The sequence below is a fragment of the Bombina bombina genome, chromosome 2 (assembly GCF_027579735.1).
Source record: "Bombina bombina isolate aBomBom1 chromosome 2, aBomBom1.pri, whole genome shotgun sequence".
Classification (NCBI taxonomy): Eukaryota; Metazoa; Chordata; class Amphibia; order Anura; family Bombinatoridae; genus Bombina; species Bombina bombina.
The window spans coordinates 244,767,079-244,783,857 of NC_069500.1; the positions used below are offsets into that span (position 1 = coordinate 244,767,079).

Consider the following 16,779-nt stretch of genomic DNA (forward strand, 5'->3'; position numbering starts at 1 on the left):
AACACTGTTTGGTCCTGATTTGAAAGAGATTATTTCAGACATCACCGGAGGAAAGGGCCACGCCCTTCCTCAGGATAGGTCTTTTAAGGCTAGAAATAAGCCTAATTTTCGTCCCTTTCGCAGAAACGGACCAGCCTCTACTTCTACATCCTCTAAGCAAGAGGGTAATACTTCTCAACCCAAACCAGCCTGGAGACCGATGCAAGGCTGGAACAAGGGTAAGCAGGCCAAGAAGCCTGCCACTGCTACCAAAACAGCATGAAGAGATGGCCCCCGATCCAGGACCGGATCTGGTGGGGGGCAGACTTTCTCTCTTTGCTCAGGCCTGGGCAAGAGATGTTCAGGATCCTTGGGCACTAGAAATAGTTTCTCAAGGTTATCTCCTGGAATTCAAGGAACTACCCCCAAGGGGAAGGTTCCACAGGTCTCAATTATCTTCAAACCAAATAAAAAGACAGTCATTCTTACATTGTGTAGAAGACCTGTTAAGGATGGGAGTAATTCATCCAGTTCCAATAAGAGAACAAGGGATGGGGTTTTACTCCAACCTGTTCATAGTTCCCAAAAAAGAGGGAACATTCAGACCAATTCTAGATCTCAAGATCCTAAACAAATTTCTCAGGGTTCCATCGTTCAAAATGGAAACCATTCGAACGATCCTTCCTACCATCCAGGAAGGTCAATTTATGACCACGGTGGATTTAAAGGATGCGTACCTCCATATTCCTATCCACAAGGAACATCATCAGTTCCTAAGGTTCGCTTTTCTGGACAAGCATTACCAGTTTGTGGCACTTCCATTCGGATTAGCCACTGCTCCGAGAATTTTCACAAAGGTACTAGGGTCCCTTCTAGCGGTTCTAAGACCAAGGGGCATTGCAGTAGTACCGTACTTGGACGACATCCTGATTCAAGCGTCGTCTCTGTCAAAAGCAAAGGCTCATATGGACATCGTCCTAGCCTTTCTCAGATCTCACGGATGGAAAGTAAACATAGAAAAAAGTTCTCTTTCCCCGTCAACAAGAGTTCCCTTCTTGGGAACAATAATAGACTCCTTAGAAATGAGGATTTTTCTGACAGAGGTCAGAAAATCAAAACTTCTAAGCTCTTGTCAAGTTCTTCATTCTGTTCTTCGTCCTTCCATAGCGCAGTGCATGGAAGTAATAGGATTGATGGTTGCAGCAATGGACATAGTTCCTTTTGCACGAATTCATCTAAGACCATTACAACTGTGCATGCTCAGACAGTGGAATGGGGATTATACAGACTTGTCTCCGACGATTCAAGTAGATCAAAGGACCAGAGATTCACTCCGTTGGTGGCTAATCCTGGACAACCTGTCACAGGGAATGAGCTTCCGCAGACCAGAGTGGGTCATTGTCACGACCGACGCCAGTCTGGTGGGCTGGGGCGCGGTCTGGGAACCCCTGAAAGCTCAGGGTCTATGGTCTCGGGAAGAATCTCTTCTCCCGATAAACATTCTGGAACTGAGAGCGATATTCAATGCTCTCAAAGCTTGGCCTCATCTAGCAGAGGCCAAATTCATAAGGTTTCAATCAGACAACATGACGACAGTTGCATATATCAACCATCAGGGGGGAACAAGGAGTTCCCTGGCGATGGAGGAAGTGACCAAGATAATTCAATGGGCGGAGGATCACTCCTGCCACTTGTCTGCAATCCACATCCCAGGAGTGGAAAATTGGGAAGCGGATTTTCTGAGTCGTCAGAAATTCCATCCGGGGGAGTGGGAACTCCACCCGGAAATCTTTGCCCATATAACTCAATTATGGGGCATTCCAGACATGGATCTGATGGCGTCTCGTCAGAACTTCAAGGTTCCTTGTTACGGGTCCAGATCCAGGGATCCCAAGGCGACTCTAGTAGATGCACTAGTAGCACCTTGGACCTTCAACCTAGCTTATGTTTTCCCACCGTTTCCTCTCATTCCCAGGCTGGTAGCCAGGATCAACCAGGAGAGGGCTTCGGTGATCTTGATAGCTCCTGCGTGGCCACGCAGGACTTGGTATGCAGACCTGGTGAATATGTCATCGTCTCCACCATGGAAGCTACCTTTGAGACAGGACCTTCTTGTTCAAGGTCCATTCGAACATCCGAATCTGGTTTCTCTCCAACTGACTGCTTGGAGATTGAACGCTTGATTTTATCAAAGCGTGGGTTTTCAGATTCTGTAATAGATACTCTGATTCAGGCTAGGAAGCCTGTAACTAGAAAAATTTACCATAAGATATGGAAAAAATATATCTATTGGTGTGAATCTAAAGGATTCCCATGGAACAAGATAAAAATTCCTAGGATTTTATCCTTTCTACAAGAGGGTTTGGAGAAGGGATTATCTGCAAGTTCTCTGAAGGGACAGATTTCTGCGTTATCTGTTTTACTTCACAAAAGGCTGGCAGCTGTGCCAGACGTTCAAGCGTTTGTTCAGGCTCTGGTTAGAATCAAGCCTGTTTACAGACCCTTGACTCCTCCCTGGAGTCTTAATCTAGTTCTTTCAGTTCTTCAAGGAGTTCCGTTTGAACCCTTACATTCCGTAGATATTAAGTTATTATCTTGGAAAGTTTTGTTTTTGGTTGCAATTTCTTCTGCTAGAAGAGTTTCTGAGTTATCTGCTCTGCAGTGTTCTCCGCCCTATCTGGTGTTCCATGCAGATAAGGTGGTTTTGCGTACTAAGCCTGGTTTTCTTCCGAAAGTTGTTTCCAACAAGAATATTAACCAGGAGATAGTTGTACCTTCTTTGTGCCCGAATCCAGTTTCAAAGAAGGAACGTTTGTTACACAATTTGGACGTAGTCCGTGCTCTAAAATTCTATTTAGAGGCCACTAAAGATTTCAGACAAACTTCTTCTTTGTTTGTTGTTTATTCTGGTAAAAGGAGAGGTCAAAAAGCAACTTCTACCTCTCTTTCCTTTTGGCTTAAAAGCATTATCCGTTTGGCTTATGAGACTGCCGGACGGCAGCCTCCTGAAAGAATCACAGCTCACTCCACTAGGGCTGTGGCTTCCACATGGGCCTTCAAGAACGAGGCTTCTGTTGACCAGATATGTAAGGCAGCGACTTGGTCTTCACTGCACACTTTTGCCAAATTTTACAAATTTGATACTTTTGCTTCTTCTGAGGCTATTTTTGGGAGAAAGGTTTTGCAAGCCGTGGTGCCTTCCATTTAGGTGACCTGATTTGCTCCCTCCCTTCATCCGTGTCCTAAAGCTTTGGTATTGGTTCCCACAAGTAAGGATGACGCCGTGGACCGGACACACCTATGTTGGAGAAAACAGAATTTATGCTTACCTGATAAATTACTTTCTCCAACGGTGTGTCCGGTCCACGGCCCGCCCTGGTTTTTTTAATCAGGTCTGATGAATTATTTTCTCTAACTACAGTCACCACGGTATCATATGGTTTCTCCTATGCATATTTCCTCCTGTACGTCGGTCGAATGACTGGGGTAGGCGGAGCCTAGGAGGGATCATATGACCAGCTTTGCTGGGCTCTTTGCCATTTCCTGTTGGGGAAGAGAATATCCCACAAGTAAGGATGACGCCGTGGACCGGACACACCGTTGGAGAAAGTAATTTATCAGGTAAGCATAAATTCTGTTTTTATTGATGGCTCAGTGAGGATCTGTTTTTTAGTAACGGATTATGTACTTTTTTGGGGGGTTTATTGTTTTTTTTAAGCCTGTTTTTCAAGAAAGTTGTTTAAAAAAAATTGGCTTTTTTGTCAGCTGTAGGACCGCCCCTTTTAGGGAGGTTCTGATTCTGTGATGTCAGAGGTTTTTTTGGCACTTTTCTTCACTTCCTTTAAGAGTGAGGTGTGCATATTTCAGATGGCTCTGCTGTTTAGAAGGCTTCTTGCTGTTTTTGCTTCTCTGGAAATCCGGAATGTAAACGGGATCGTTTTTTTCCTCAGTTTGCAGGACAGGTAGGGCAGAGTGTTGCCTGGGGTATGTTTTCTTGATTTGTTAAATTTAAAGGGAACATTTATTTAAGAACTTTTTTTTTTTTTGTTCTTTTTTAAATCCTTTGTTAAAAGATAAAAAATAAAAAAAAAGTTTTTATTTTTTTTATTTTCTTCTTTTTGTATTATGGATCAGGAGGCTGTGCAGGATGTTACCTGTAGCTTATGTTTTGATGCCCAGGTGGAACCCCCAGTACCTTTTTGTTCATGTATTGAAAGTTGCAAAAAGCCTATAGAAATAGACTTTTTTGACCCTGAGGCATCATTAGCTAAGGCGAATGCTGTTCAGGAGCCTCCTGTTTCAGATGTGCCGCAGCTTCCTCCTCAAGCGTCCCAATCCTATTCATCTGCACATGCAGTGCCCTGCGTTCCCTCTCATGTTCCGTCTGGAGTTATTTTGCAAGATATTGCTGCCCATGTATCTTTTGCGGTATCTGGGGCGCTGTCTGCTTTTCCCATGCTGCAGGGAAATTGCAAACGGAAATTTAAAGAAACAGTAAGTAAGGTTTCTGATCCTGAAGTGGCTAATCAAAGTATTTCCTCTCAGAAGTCTGAGGATGAAGATTCTTCGGGTCCATCTGAGGGTGAAATTTCGGATTCAGGCAGTATAATTCCTTCTACTGATGCTGAAGTTGTGTGGAAAGTTTGCTCAACTAAGAATTGGTTTAAACATTTATTTTTTCTGTACCTCTGATTTCGCAAATGCTATTAAATGTACAGATTGGTTTGAACTTCGTCTCCAAGGATGTTGCTGTTAAGGCACTGCCACAGCTTTCTCCTTTAATGTCCCAAGCCTATATGGCGTCACATGCAGTGCCCTGTGGTTACTCTCAATCTCCTGGAGGAGTGTATTTGCTTACAGAAGTTGCAAGTTCAGGTATCTTCTGCGGTATCTGTGGCTTGATCTGTTTTTCTCTCACACACATTGCCAGTGATTACAGCCATTATACTATCTCTCTCTCACACATTGCCAGTGATTACAGCCATTATACTATCTCTCTCACACACATTGCCAGTGATTACAGCCATTATACTATCTCTCTCTCACACATTGCCAGTGATTATACATTCTACTATCTCTCTCTCACACTCTGTGATTACAGACATTATACTATCTCTCTCTCTCTCTCACTGCCAGTGATTACAGACATTATACTTTCTTTCCTAAGATATGGTGAATATGGTGGGAATATCACTCCTGGCCAGCAGGAGGAGGCAAAGAGCACCACAGCAAAGCTGCTATATATGTCACTTCGCTTACCCATAACCCCCAGTCATTTTCTTTGCCTGCAGTGCAAGAAGGAGGTGAAGTTTTGGTGTCTGATCTACAATAAAAGATTTTTTTATTTTAAAGCAGAGTAGGTTTGCTCTGATCTTTCTAAAGGGTCTAGCCTTAGCCCATGTCAGTCTCTTCAGTAGGGCAGTGGTGGCTTTTAAGCAATTGGGAACTTGTGGGGTACAATCCTCACTGCGTTTTCCCAAAACATTTTGCTGCCCTATTTAGATAGCCTAAGTAAGTTAACTCAGTCTTTCTGTATTTCCTTTTTTGACCCTGAGGCATCATTGGCTAAGGCGGATGCTGTTCAGGAGCCTCCTGTTTCAGATGTGCCGCAGCTTCCTCCTCAAGCGCCCCAATCCTATTCATCTGCACATGCAGCGCCCTGCGTTTCCTCTCATGTTCCGTCTGGAGTTATTTTGCAAGATATTGCTTTTCCCATGCTGCAGGGAAATTGCAAACGGAAATTTAAAGAAACAGTAAGTAAGGTTTCTGATCCTGAAATGGCTAATCAAAGTATTTCCTCTCAGAAGTCTGAGGATGAAGATTCTTCGGGTCCATCTGAGAGTGAAATTTCGGATTCAGGCAGTATAATTCCTTCTACTGATGCTGAAGGTGTGTGGAAAGTTTGCTCAACTAAGAATTGGTTTTTCTGTACCTCTGATTTCGCAAATGCTATTAAATGTACAGATTGGTTTGAACTTCATGTCTCCAAGGATGTTGCTGTTAAGGCACTGCCACAGCTTTCTCCTTTTATGTCCCAAGCCTATATGGCGTCACATGCAGTGCCCTGTGGTTACTCTCAATCTCCTGGAGGAGTGTATTTGCTTACAGAAGTTGCAAGTTCAGTTATCTTCTGCGGTATCTGTGGCTTGGTCTGTTTTTCTTTACTTGGAAAAGGCAAGAGGACATTTTAAGTCTCCGATAAGAGGTTTTCTGCTCCATATGCTGCTACGCAGGTTTGTCTTCTTCCAAGTTAGTGAGGAGGATTCGCCGGTAGTTTCTGAGGCTGAAATCTCAGATCTGGACAGTAATTCCTTCATCTGTTACTGACGTGGTATACTTCAGTTGTCTGCTTCAAAGCCTCTTATATTGTCAGAAGGTCTTGGCTGACTGGATGACACCAATCCCATCGTTGTCTTTCCTTTGGAGTTTTGTGAACTCTATCAGTTCTATATTTTTCTTTCCTCTCTGGAAGCGTTTGAGACGTGCTGTGAGATGTTCACAGGATTGTTATAGAGAATCTGGGGATATTTCTCCCTGTTTCATGTCCTTTTTAGGATTTCCTGTTGCTATCTCTCTTGAAATGCACGGTGTCTTTAGTAGAAGGGAACTTTCTACTTTTAATCAGAGAACTTAGATCTCTGCGGAGATAATCTAGTTTTCTTTCTGACATAGGTAAGAAGCTGGAGGTTTAATTGTTTTAGAGCAATGTCTTGTCTTATTAAACTTGCTATACTAGCCGCCGGGCATTGTGGCTGAAATCTATGGTCAGCTGAGAAGCCTACCTGTGGTTTAGTGGTACAGCCTAGGCTTTATAGTTCTGCAGTTGCAGATTCAATTCTGTTTCCTCCAAATACATGCTTCTAGTGTCTCCTTTTAAGGATGAGACTTTATTTGGGTCATGCCTTTTCAAGTTCAATCTAAGTTTTCCTCCCAGTGGCAGATTTCTCTTTCTAGCGTATCTGCATTCCAAGAAGAATGAGAGGCATTCCTTGAACTGGATTCAGGGTCTTCTTCTCTGGAAGTGACAGTTCCAGTCCCAGTTTGGGAATGGGATATGGGTATCTATATCATATATTTCAGATTCTGTCCTTCAAAGTAGTATTCTTTCTCCTTTGGTTCTAGTGGGCCTGTTCATAACGAACTTAGACCTGAGAAATTTATTTTTTCCTTAATCGGAATCTTCTCTAGTTTTCTTAGTTTGCGCCATCCCAGTCAGACCTTTAGGTCTTGGGATATTGCAAGTGTGTTTTTCTGGACAATATATAGTTTAGGTATCATCCTGTCTTCGCGCTAACTCTCGTTTAAGAGATCTTGTCCAATCCTCTTTTCCGGGGATGGGAAATGAATCTGGAGAAGAGTTCCCTTGTTCTATCCACAAAAGTAATTTATTTGGGACTCCCACCCACAATACCCTGAATGCACCCAATTTCGTTTGATCTCGGAAGTTATGTAGGGTCAGGTCTGGTCAGTACCAGGTGCGGTATGCTTGGACCTTTATTTGATTCTTTATCTAGGAGATGTCTTTCAGAAGTCAGAAAATGTATTCCTTTTCCCCACTCTGCAGTCTTCTGTCCGGCCAACAGTAAGTTTTAGTGGCTGGTGGATAGTTTAGCCATCTTGCAACCAGGAGGTTGGGAGTTTGGATTTAGCTGCAGTTGATATTTCTTCCCTTTTCTGTGACCCTGTGTATGGAGGGAATTGGTCTGATGATATTCCATGGACATCATTTCTTTTGCTATTTTCCATGACATGGAGAACTTTCGGATCTGTCTTAAAGGATAGATTTAGATCAGATGACGAGAGACTTTCTTCCGTAGTATTTTTTCAGGAATATCTATCTCCGGACGCATGCTTCTGGAGATATTCCTGGGTGATGTGATCACAGATGTCAACCTTCTGGACTGGTAAGCTGCCTGGGTCTTTAAGGATTATGGACTCGGAAATGTCTGCTCTCCTCTTTAAACATCTTGGAGTTGAGAGCAATTCGCAATGCTCTGATGACTTGACCTCAGTCATCCCTAGCTTGGTTCCAGTCGGACAATATCACCTCTAGGGTTTATATCAACCATTAGGGAGGAACTAAGGGTTCCTTAGCCCTGTAGGAGGTGACTTGGATTGTTCAGTGGGAGGAAGCTCACATTTGCTGTCGGTCAACCACTTTCCAGAGGTGGACAATTGGGAATTGTACTTCTAAACAGACTGATAATTCATCCTGGGGAGTGAGCATTTCCATCTGGAAGTGTTCTCTAGGTAGACCCTCACTGGGGGGGTTTCAGGTGTTGGCTTTTGTGGGCGTTTCGACAGAACGCCAAGTTTCAAAGGTACGGTTTATGATTATGTAATCCGCAGACCGTCCTGATAGATGTTCTGAAGTTTTTCTTGGATTTCAGTCTTGCATACATTTTTTTCCTCTGTTTGTTCTCTTTCTACGAGTCATTACTCGTATTTTCAGATGAGAGCGGCAGTGATTTTATTAGCCCCTCCGTGGCCTCGCAGGATCTGGTATGCAGACCTAGTGGAAATGTTGTCTACCTCTGAGGAAGGACTTCTGATTCTTTTCCTTAAATCTCTGAAACTCACTGCTTGAAGTTTGAACGTTTAGTTTTGTCTAAGCGGGGGGTTTTCTGAATTTTTTATCCTTTCTCCAAGGGTGGTCTGGAGAAGGGTTTGTCAGTCAGTTTCATGAAGGGTCCGTTTTCTGCATTGTGTTTTTTGCTACATAAGCATCTGGTGGATGTGCCAGATGTGCAATCTTTTTGTCAGGCACTGGTCTACATCAGGCCTGGGTTTAAGTTGGTTGCTCCCCCTTAGGGTTTTGCCCTTGTTCTTAAAGTTTTGCAGTCGGCTCTGTTTGAGCCTTTACTTTCCATATATATTAAGTTGTTATTTTTGAAGGTTTTGTTTCTCATTGCTATCTTTTCTGCTTGGAGAGTCTCGGAGCTCTCAGTTTTGCAGTGTGATTTGCCTTATCTTATCTTTCATGCAGTTAAGGCGGTTATTCGTACTAGTTAAGTTTTCTTCCTAAGTGGTTTCGGATAGATATATTAATCAGAAAATTTGTGTTCCTTCTTTGTGTCCTTATCTATCTTCTCATAAGGAACATTGGTTGCACAACTTTGATGTTGTGCGTGCTTTTATTTTCTATCTACAGGAAACTAAGGATTGTCGCCAGTTTGCTGTTTGTTTCTCTGGGAAACACAAAGATTAGAGAGCTTCAGCTACTTCTCTTTCTCTTTGGTTGAGTAGTATAATGTGTTTGGTTTATGAGACTGCTGGACAACAGCCTCCTGGGAGAATTTTAGCTAATTTCACTAGGGCTTTCAAGAAGGAAGTTTCGGTAGAACAGATTTGCAAGGCTGCAACTTGGTCCTCTCTGCATACTTTTTCCAATTTTGATATTTTTGTCTCAGCTGAGGCTTCTTTTGGGAGAAAGGTTCTTCATGCAGTGGTGCCTTCTGTTTAGGTTACCTGTCTTGTCCCTCCCTAATCATTTGTGTCCTCTAGCTTGGGTATTTGTTCCCACTAGTAATTGATGATTCCGTGGACTCGCCATATCTTAGGAAAGCAAACATAATTTATGCTTACCTGATAAATGTATTTATTTCCGGATATGGTGAGTCCATAGCCCACCCTTTATTTTAAGACAGTTATTTTTAACTAAAACCTCTGGCACCTCTACACCTTTGTGTTATCATCTCTTTCCATTTTCCCTTTGACTGAATGACTGGAGGTTATGGGTAAGGGAAGTGACATATATAGCAGCTTTGCTGTGGTGCTCTTTGCCGCTTCCTGCTGGCCAGGAGTGATATTCCCACTAGTAATTGATGATTCTGTGGACTTACCGTATCCAGGAAGAAATACATTTATCAGGTAAGTATATAAATTATGTTATCTCTCTTACACTGCCAGTGATTACAGACATTATACTATCTCTCTCACACTGCCAGTGATTAGACATTATACTTTCTCTCTCTCACACTTCCAGTGATTAGACATTATACTATCTCTCTCTCTCTCTCTCTCTCTCTCTCTCTCTCTCACACACACACTGCCAGTGATTACAGACATTATACTTTCTCTCTCTCACACTTCCCGTGATTAGACATTATACTATCTCTCTCTCTCTCTCTCACACACACTGCCAGTGATTACAGACATTATACTTTCTCTCACACTGCCAGTGATTACAGACATTATACTATCTCTCTCACACCGCCAGTGATTAGACATTATACTATCTCTCTGTCTGTCTCTCTCGCTCTCTCACACACACACACACTGCCAGTGATTACAGACTTTATACTATCTCTCTCACACTGCCAGTGATTAATACAGACATTATACTCATGTAGTCTAAGTAGATTTTTACTCTGTAAAGTGATTTAATGTTCACTCAGCTAACACTGCAGAATACCTAAATGTTAATGCAAGTAATTTTTATTTGTATTAGAAAACAACAATGCATCCTTTTACCTAATCAGTTCCTGATTACTGCAGGGTGAACTACAGCAACAATCACCCCAGCTGTATATGTCTGGTGACACTGAGTATTAACACAGGCCTGCCTTTTGGGAAGAGCGAGAGGGGCACACGCTCAGGGCCCGCTCTTTGGGGGCCCCCGCAATGTTACCAGTGAGGTTATGAGATGGTGCAATGTATATGTTGTATTTAGTTTATGAGAAGTGTTTATGGTATCAGGAGGTCTAATATTTTTGGTTATTCTTTATATAGGTATCACTGAATGTTGGCAATTGTGGGCTATACAAGGGGCTGAGCATACTGGGGAGGGGAAAAAGGGCACTGGGATAAGGGGTCCCACAAAAGTATCTTGCCCAGGTTGGCCCATATAAACTGATTTTGTGTATTTTAAACATCCTTTTTTTTTTTTTTTAAGCTATAACTGTGTATATGTTTTTCTTTTTTTTTTCTTTTAACAGGTTTCCACCTGGATCATATCCTATACAGAGTATTGTCAGCAGGACTACTTCACAGTTCTCCACACAAGTTTCCTTAAACGAAGTTAGTTATTATTATTTTATTATATTCTTGTCAAGTTCTCCTTGCTACGTCTATTGATCTGAAAAGGGACATAAAACCCTAAACTGTTTTCATGATTCAGATAGAGCATATCATTTAAAAAAGTTTTGTGTTATTGAACTTACTTTGATCTTTTGGTATCCTTTGTTGAAAAGCAGGTAGGTAAACTCAGGAGTATTGCACATACCTGTAGCTCTGTAGGGCCACAGTGTTCCAAGCATGATTTTAACAATGGTATATATTTGTCAGAGCACTAGATGGCAGCAGTGTTTTCTGTAATTTAGTTCTCCAAACATGTGCATGCTACCTACCTGAGTATGCTATAGAATAAAGAATTACATGAGAATGAAGCAGCTTTGATTGTAGAAGTACATTGGAAACTGTATGCTCTCTCTAAATCCTTTTAAATACTTTTGTTGAAACTTGAAAGCAACATAAAGCTGATGTTCTCAAAAACACAATGGTATATTTTCTTTTTATGTCCTAATTAATAATTTCTATTGATATTACAATCTTCTAGTGCTTTGTTAACCTTGTACTTTTACAGCCCTTGGTAATGGTAAATAACTTCACCGATGATAGCTGATACTCATCTAGAATACGAGTTTTGTGCTAAACAGGGTGCGTAAATAACCCCCAAAAAAAAGGAGCGGTACCACACTTACCATAGCGCTGCCATTACGAGTTACTGAAAAACCTCCTTGTGCTGTGCGGTATGGTGCCTTGAGCTCCATACCGCTCAAAAGCCAAGGGCTGAGTTTACATGCTCGTGCATGCTTTCCCCCATAGACATCAATGCGGAGAGAGTGTTCGCGGAATGGCAAATCTTTTAACGCAACCCCAATGATGTCTATGGGGAAAATAAAAGTATTGATAAAACCTAACATAAACCCCTAGTCTAAACACCCCTAATATGCCGCCCCCCAACATCGCCAATGCTAAAATAAAGTGATTAACCCCTAATCTGCTGCTCCCTGACATCACCGACGCTAAATAAAGTGATTAACCCCTAATACGCCGCCCCCCAACATCGCCAATGCTAAAATAAAATGATTAACCCCTAATCTGCTGCTCCCTGGCATCAACGACGCTAAATAAAGTGATTAACCCCTAATCCGCCACTCCCTCAACATCACTGACGCTAAATAAAGTGATTAACCCCTAATCTGCTGCTCACCGACATCACCAACACAAAATAGTTATTAACCCCTATTCCACTTCCACCGGCCCCCCACAGCAAACTAATAAACTAAATCCATTAACCCCTAAACCGCCGGACCCCCACATCGCAAAACACTAAATTAAACTATTAACCCCTAAACCTAACACCCCCCCTAACTTTACATTAAAAATTACAATATAACTATCTTTACAAAAATAAATAAAAAAATAATAAATTATAAATAAACCTAACATCACTATTCTAATAAAATTAAAAAAAAACTTTAAACTAAAAAACCTAAATTACAAATGTAAAAAACCTAATACTACGAAAAAAAAAAATCTAACATTACAAAATTAATAAACATTAAAATTAAAAAAATAATAAACAAAATTATCAAAAATAAAAACAATTACACCTAATCTAATAGCCCTATAAAAATAAAAAAGCCCACCCAAAATAAAAACACCCCCTAACCTACAATTAACTAATAATAGTCCTTAAAAGGGCCTTTTGTAGGGCATTGCCCTAAGTTAAACAGCTCTTTTACATACAAAATATTACAAAGTCCCCCCCAACAGTAAAACCCCCACCCAACTAACCCCCCAAAATATAAAGCCTAAGTCTAAAAAAACCCTAAGCTATCCATTGGATGAGCATTGCTCTTTTACTGCCCTTAAAAGGGCATTTAGCTCTTTTACAGTGCCCAAAGCCCTAATCTTTAAAAAAAAAAAAAAAAAACTTACCCTAGAATATCTACTCACGGTTCCTGAAGTCCGGACATCCGTCTCCATCCAGGCAGCGAGAAGTCTTCATCCATCGCTGGGGCGTCTTCTATCTTCATCCCAGCGGCGCAGAGCTATCCAGGACCGGGGATGACATCCTGCGCAGTGCGTCGTCTTCATACGATCACTGCTGTACACTGAAGTTGAATGCAAGGTACCCGTTTAAAAATGGTGTACCTTGCATTCATATTGGCTGATTTGGTTCTTCAAATTCAAATCAGCCAATAGGATGAGAGCTACTGAAATCCTATTGGCTGTTCAAATCGGGAACCGTGAGTAGATATTCTGGGGTTAGTGTTAGTAGTTTTTGTTTGTTTGTTTTTTGTTTTTATTTAAGATTAGGGCTTTGGGCACTGTGAAAGAACTGAATGCCCATACAAATGCCCCTTTAGGGGCAATGGATTGCTTAGGATTTTTTTAGATTTATGTTTTTTATTTTGGGGGGTTGGTTGGCTAGTGGGTTTTTCTGTTGGGGGGGACTTTGTAATTTTTTGTATGTAAAAGAGCTGTTTAACTTAGGGCAATGCCCTACAAAAGGCCCTTTTAAGGGCTATTGGTAGTTTATTGTAGTTTAGGGGGTGTTTTTATTTTGGGGGGTCTTTTTCTTTTTTATAGGGCTATTAGATTAGGTGCAATTGCTTTTATTTTTGATAAATTCGTTTATTTTTTGTAATTTTAGTATTTATTATTTTTTGTAATGTTAGATTTTTTACATTTTTCATAGTATTCGGTTTTTTTTAATTTGTAACTTAGGTTTTTTATTTTTTCATAGTTTTAGGTTTTTTTAAATTTGTAATTTAGGTTTTTTAATTAGTAGTTTTTTTAATTTTATTAGAATAGTAATGTTAGGTTAGTTTTATATTTATTTCAGGTAGGTAAGTTTTTATTTATTTAAAGTTAGTTATATTGTAACTTTTAAATTAAAGTTAGGGGGTTTTAGGGGTTCATAGTTTAATTTAGTGTTTTGTGATGTGGGGGGCTTGCGGTTTAGGGGTTAATAGGTTTATTAGTTGCGATGAGGGGGACCGCCGGTTTAGAGGTTATTAGCTTTATTTAGTGACTACTATGTCATGGAGCAGCGGATTAGGGGTTAATATGTTTATTTTAGTGTTGGCGAGGTGGGTGGGCGGCAGATTAGTAGAAATAAATGTATTATAGTATTTGTGATGCGGGAGGGTAGCAGTTTAGGGGTTAATAGGTTGTTAATGGGTGTTAGTGTACTTTGTAACATTTTAGTTATCGATTTTGCGAAACAATTTTTTTTCACAAAACTCATAACTGGTCTTAGATGGCGGAATGGATCGCGGCGGTATAGGCTGTAACGCAATCATTTTATACAGACCGTACAACCTGTAACACTATGGAAAATCCTGCACTATTTTGAGTACGGAATGGAGGGTTGCGTTAAGGCTAAAATGCTTGCGTTACAGCCTATACCGCCACGACTCGTAATATGCGCAATGGCCAATTTTTCAGCTGTATAGCCGCACAGTAACACAAAACTCGTAATCTAGGCCACTGTTAACAAATTGGTTGCTTCCTATTACACTTTTGATTATAATAATAATGAATGGATAATATACCTACGTGAAATACATCTGCAGTACTTCTGTTGGACTTTATTGCTAAATATACATATATACAATTATTTAATACATACCTTTTTTTTACATTTTAGGTTAGAAGTTTCTTTCAGTCAACAAAGGGGAAGAGCAATGAAATGCGTTGTGTCAAGGAAGCCATTGAGACAATTGAGCTGAACATCCAGTGGGTTAAGAATAACCTAGACAGCCTACAGCAATGGTTGTAACATGGTCAAAAAAACATATCTTGGTGACTGCTGAAATACCTGTAAACTGATGCTCTGTTGCTTTGCAAAAAAACAAAGGTAGAAACAAGGCATCGCTGCAACACTGTTTGCACTATTAGAGGGTTCTTGATAGCTCAGGGCAAAAATTCCTTTTGATTTTTGTTAATTTGATATATTTTTTTGGGAGAGTGTTGGCTGACTTGGAGATAGAATGTATTTATTATTAGGAAGTGACTACAAAATTGCTCCTATTATGTTTTACAGTATGGTGTTATAGAATGTACCCCCAAACCACTGTGTTTAAATTGTCTGCACCATTTGACTTACAAGCAGTTATGCCAATAACACATTTTTCACAATGTTAAGTAAAATCTTAAGTCCTTTTTATTGTAGACTTTGTAAATATTATAGCCATACTGATAATACAGTTCTTGCCTTTTGTGATATGGTAATAAGAAAAAAATCTTTAGAATGTGCTTCCTAAAATCACCTATGAAGTAAAACATATTTTTACTCGCAATTCCCTATCTAATCTTTCAAACAAATTGGATATTTTAAATTGACACCAGTAAATGTGTGCATTAGTCATTGATGACATATACTAAATAAAAAACATAGTAATAACCCATTTTTATGTTTGGTGTTATTATATAACTAAATCTGATTGGTTAGACTCCAGAGTGATGCTTAAATTATTCACATATAAATTGCGCTTCATTTCACTTAATTGTATCTTGACTTTTCTTTGATACAACTGTTAAATATTTTTTATATATTTTCTACTGTGTACATTGCCGTTAATTTTCATTCTTTCCTCTAAAACTGTTTGCTGGGCAAAAGCCACGTCTGTTCTATCATGTGACATTGAGGGTGGCTAACGTTATCTTTGCGTTTCATTTACATTGTTTTAAAAAGCACTGTAGGGATAATATGTTCATAAAGGATCTGTGCTGTCTTGAAAATGATATTGATGTATACTTTTTATGCAGACTTGGTAAAACACTTGCCTAGAATCCTGTATGTATTATATTATTTTTTGTTTGTTTGTTGCTGTTTTTTATAAATCCGTTAAATCTCTCCATGGTGCTTTTCGTTACCATGTCAGAAGCAGCTGTACAGTTACAAGGTTGAGCACAAAACATCTGCTTCCTAACAAGTGATTTTCTAAGAGTGCTTACAAGTTTGCTTGTTTTACATTTGATGAAAAGTGAAAATAAACACATTGATTAAAATCTGGTTTATACGTATGATTTGTAGCTTTCTCTTTTTTTCCCCACAACAAGAAGTTCGATCTCAGAAATATTCCTGTGTTCTAGAGTTTATAAAACAGACATGAGCAGCTAGTTTGGTTTGTGAGACTCTAATTTTATTATAACCTGGACATCGTATCCAAGTTTATTGAAGCTCTGGGAGTAATATAATGGTTTTATACAATACACAGATAATGAACATGTTGTTTCATAAAAATAAAATTAAGTTTAAATTAGGGATGCACCGAAATTTCGGCCGCAGAAAGTTTCGGCCGAAAATAGCATTTTCTCTTGTTAAGTGTATTCAGTCCACGGGTCATCCATTACTTATGGGATATATTCCCTTCCCAACAGGAAGTTGCAAGAGGATCACCCAAGCAGAGCTGCTATATAGCTCCTCCCCTCACATGTCATATCCAGTCATTCTCTTGCAACTCTCAACATAATAGGAAGGTCGTGAGAGGAGTGTGGAATTTTTATACTTAATTATTTCTTCAATCAAAAGTTTGTTATTTTAAATGGCACCGGAGTGTGCTGTTTTTCTCTCAGGCAGTATTTAGAAGAAGAATCTGCCTGCGTTTTCTATGATCTTAGCAGAAGTAACTAAGATCCACTGGCTGTTCTCGCACATTCTGAGGAATTGGGGTAACTTCAGAAAGGGAATAGCATGCGGGGTCCCCTGCAAACGAGGTATGTGCAGTAAAATATTTTTCTAAGGAATGGAATTGACTAACAAAATGCTGCTGATACCGATGT

The 16,779-nt window shown here is 40.1% G+C and overlaps 1 protein-coding gene across 1 annotated transcript in view; it reads left to right on the top strand.

Moving 5' to 3' along the window:
* LNPEP (leucyl and cystinyl aminopeptidase) overlaps positions 1-16,005 on the top strand; it is a 538,618-nt gene extending 522,613 nt beyond the window's left edge. The window contains exons 17-18 of the mRNA XM_053701508.1: positions 10,917-10,998; positions 14,642-16,005. Coding sequence (XP_053557483.1) covers positions 10,917-10,998; positions 14,642-14,773 — 214 coding nt within the window. The 3' untranslated portion in view covers positions 14,774-16,005. The remainder of the gene's footprint in view (positions 1-10,916; positions 10,999-14,641) is intronic.
* Positions 16,006-16,779: the final 774 nt, after the last annotated feature.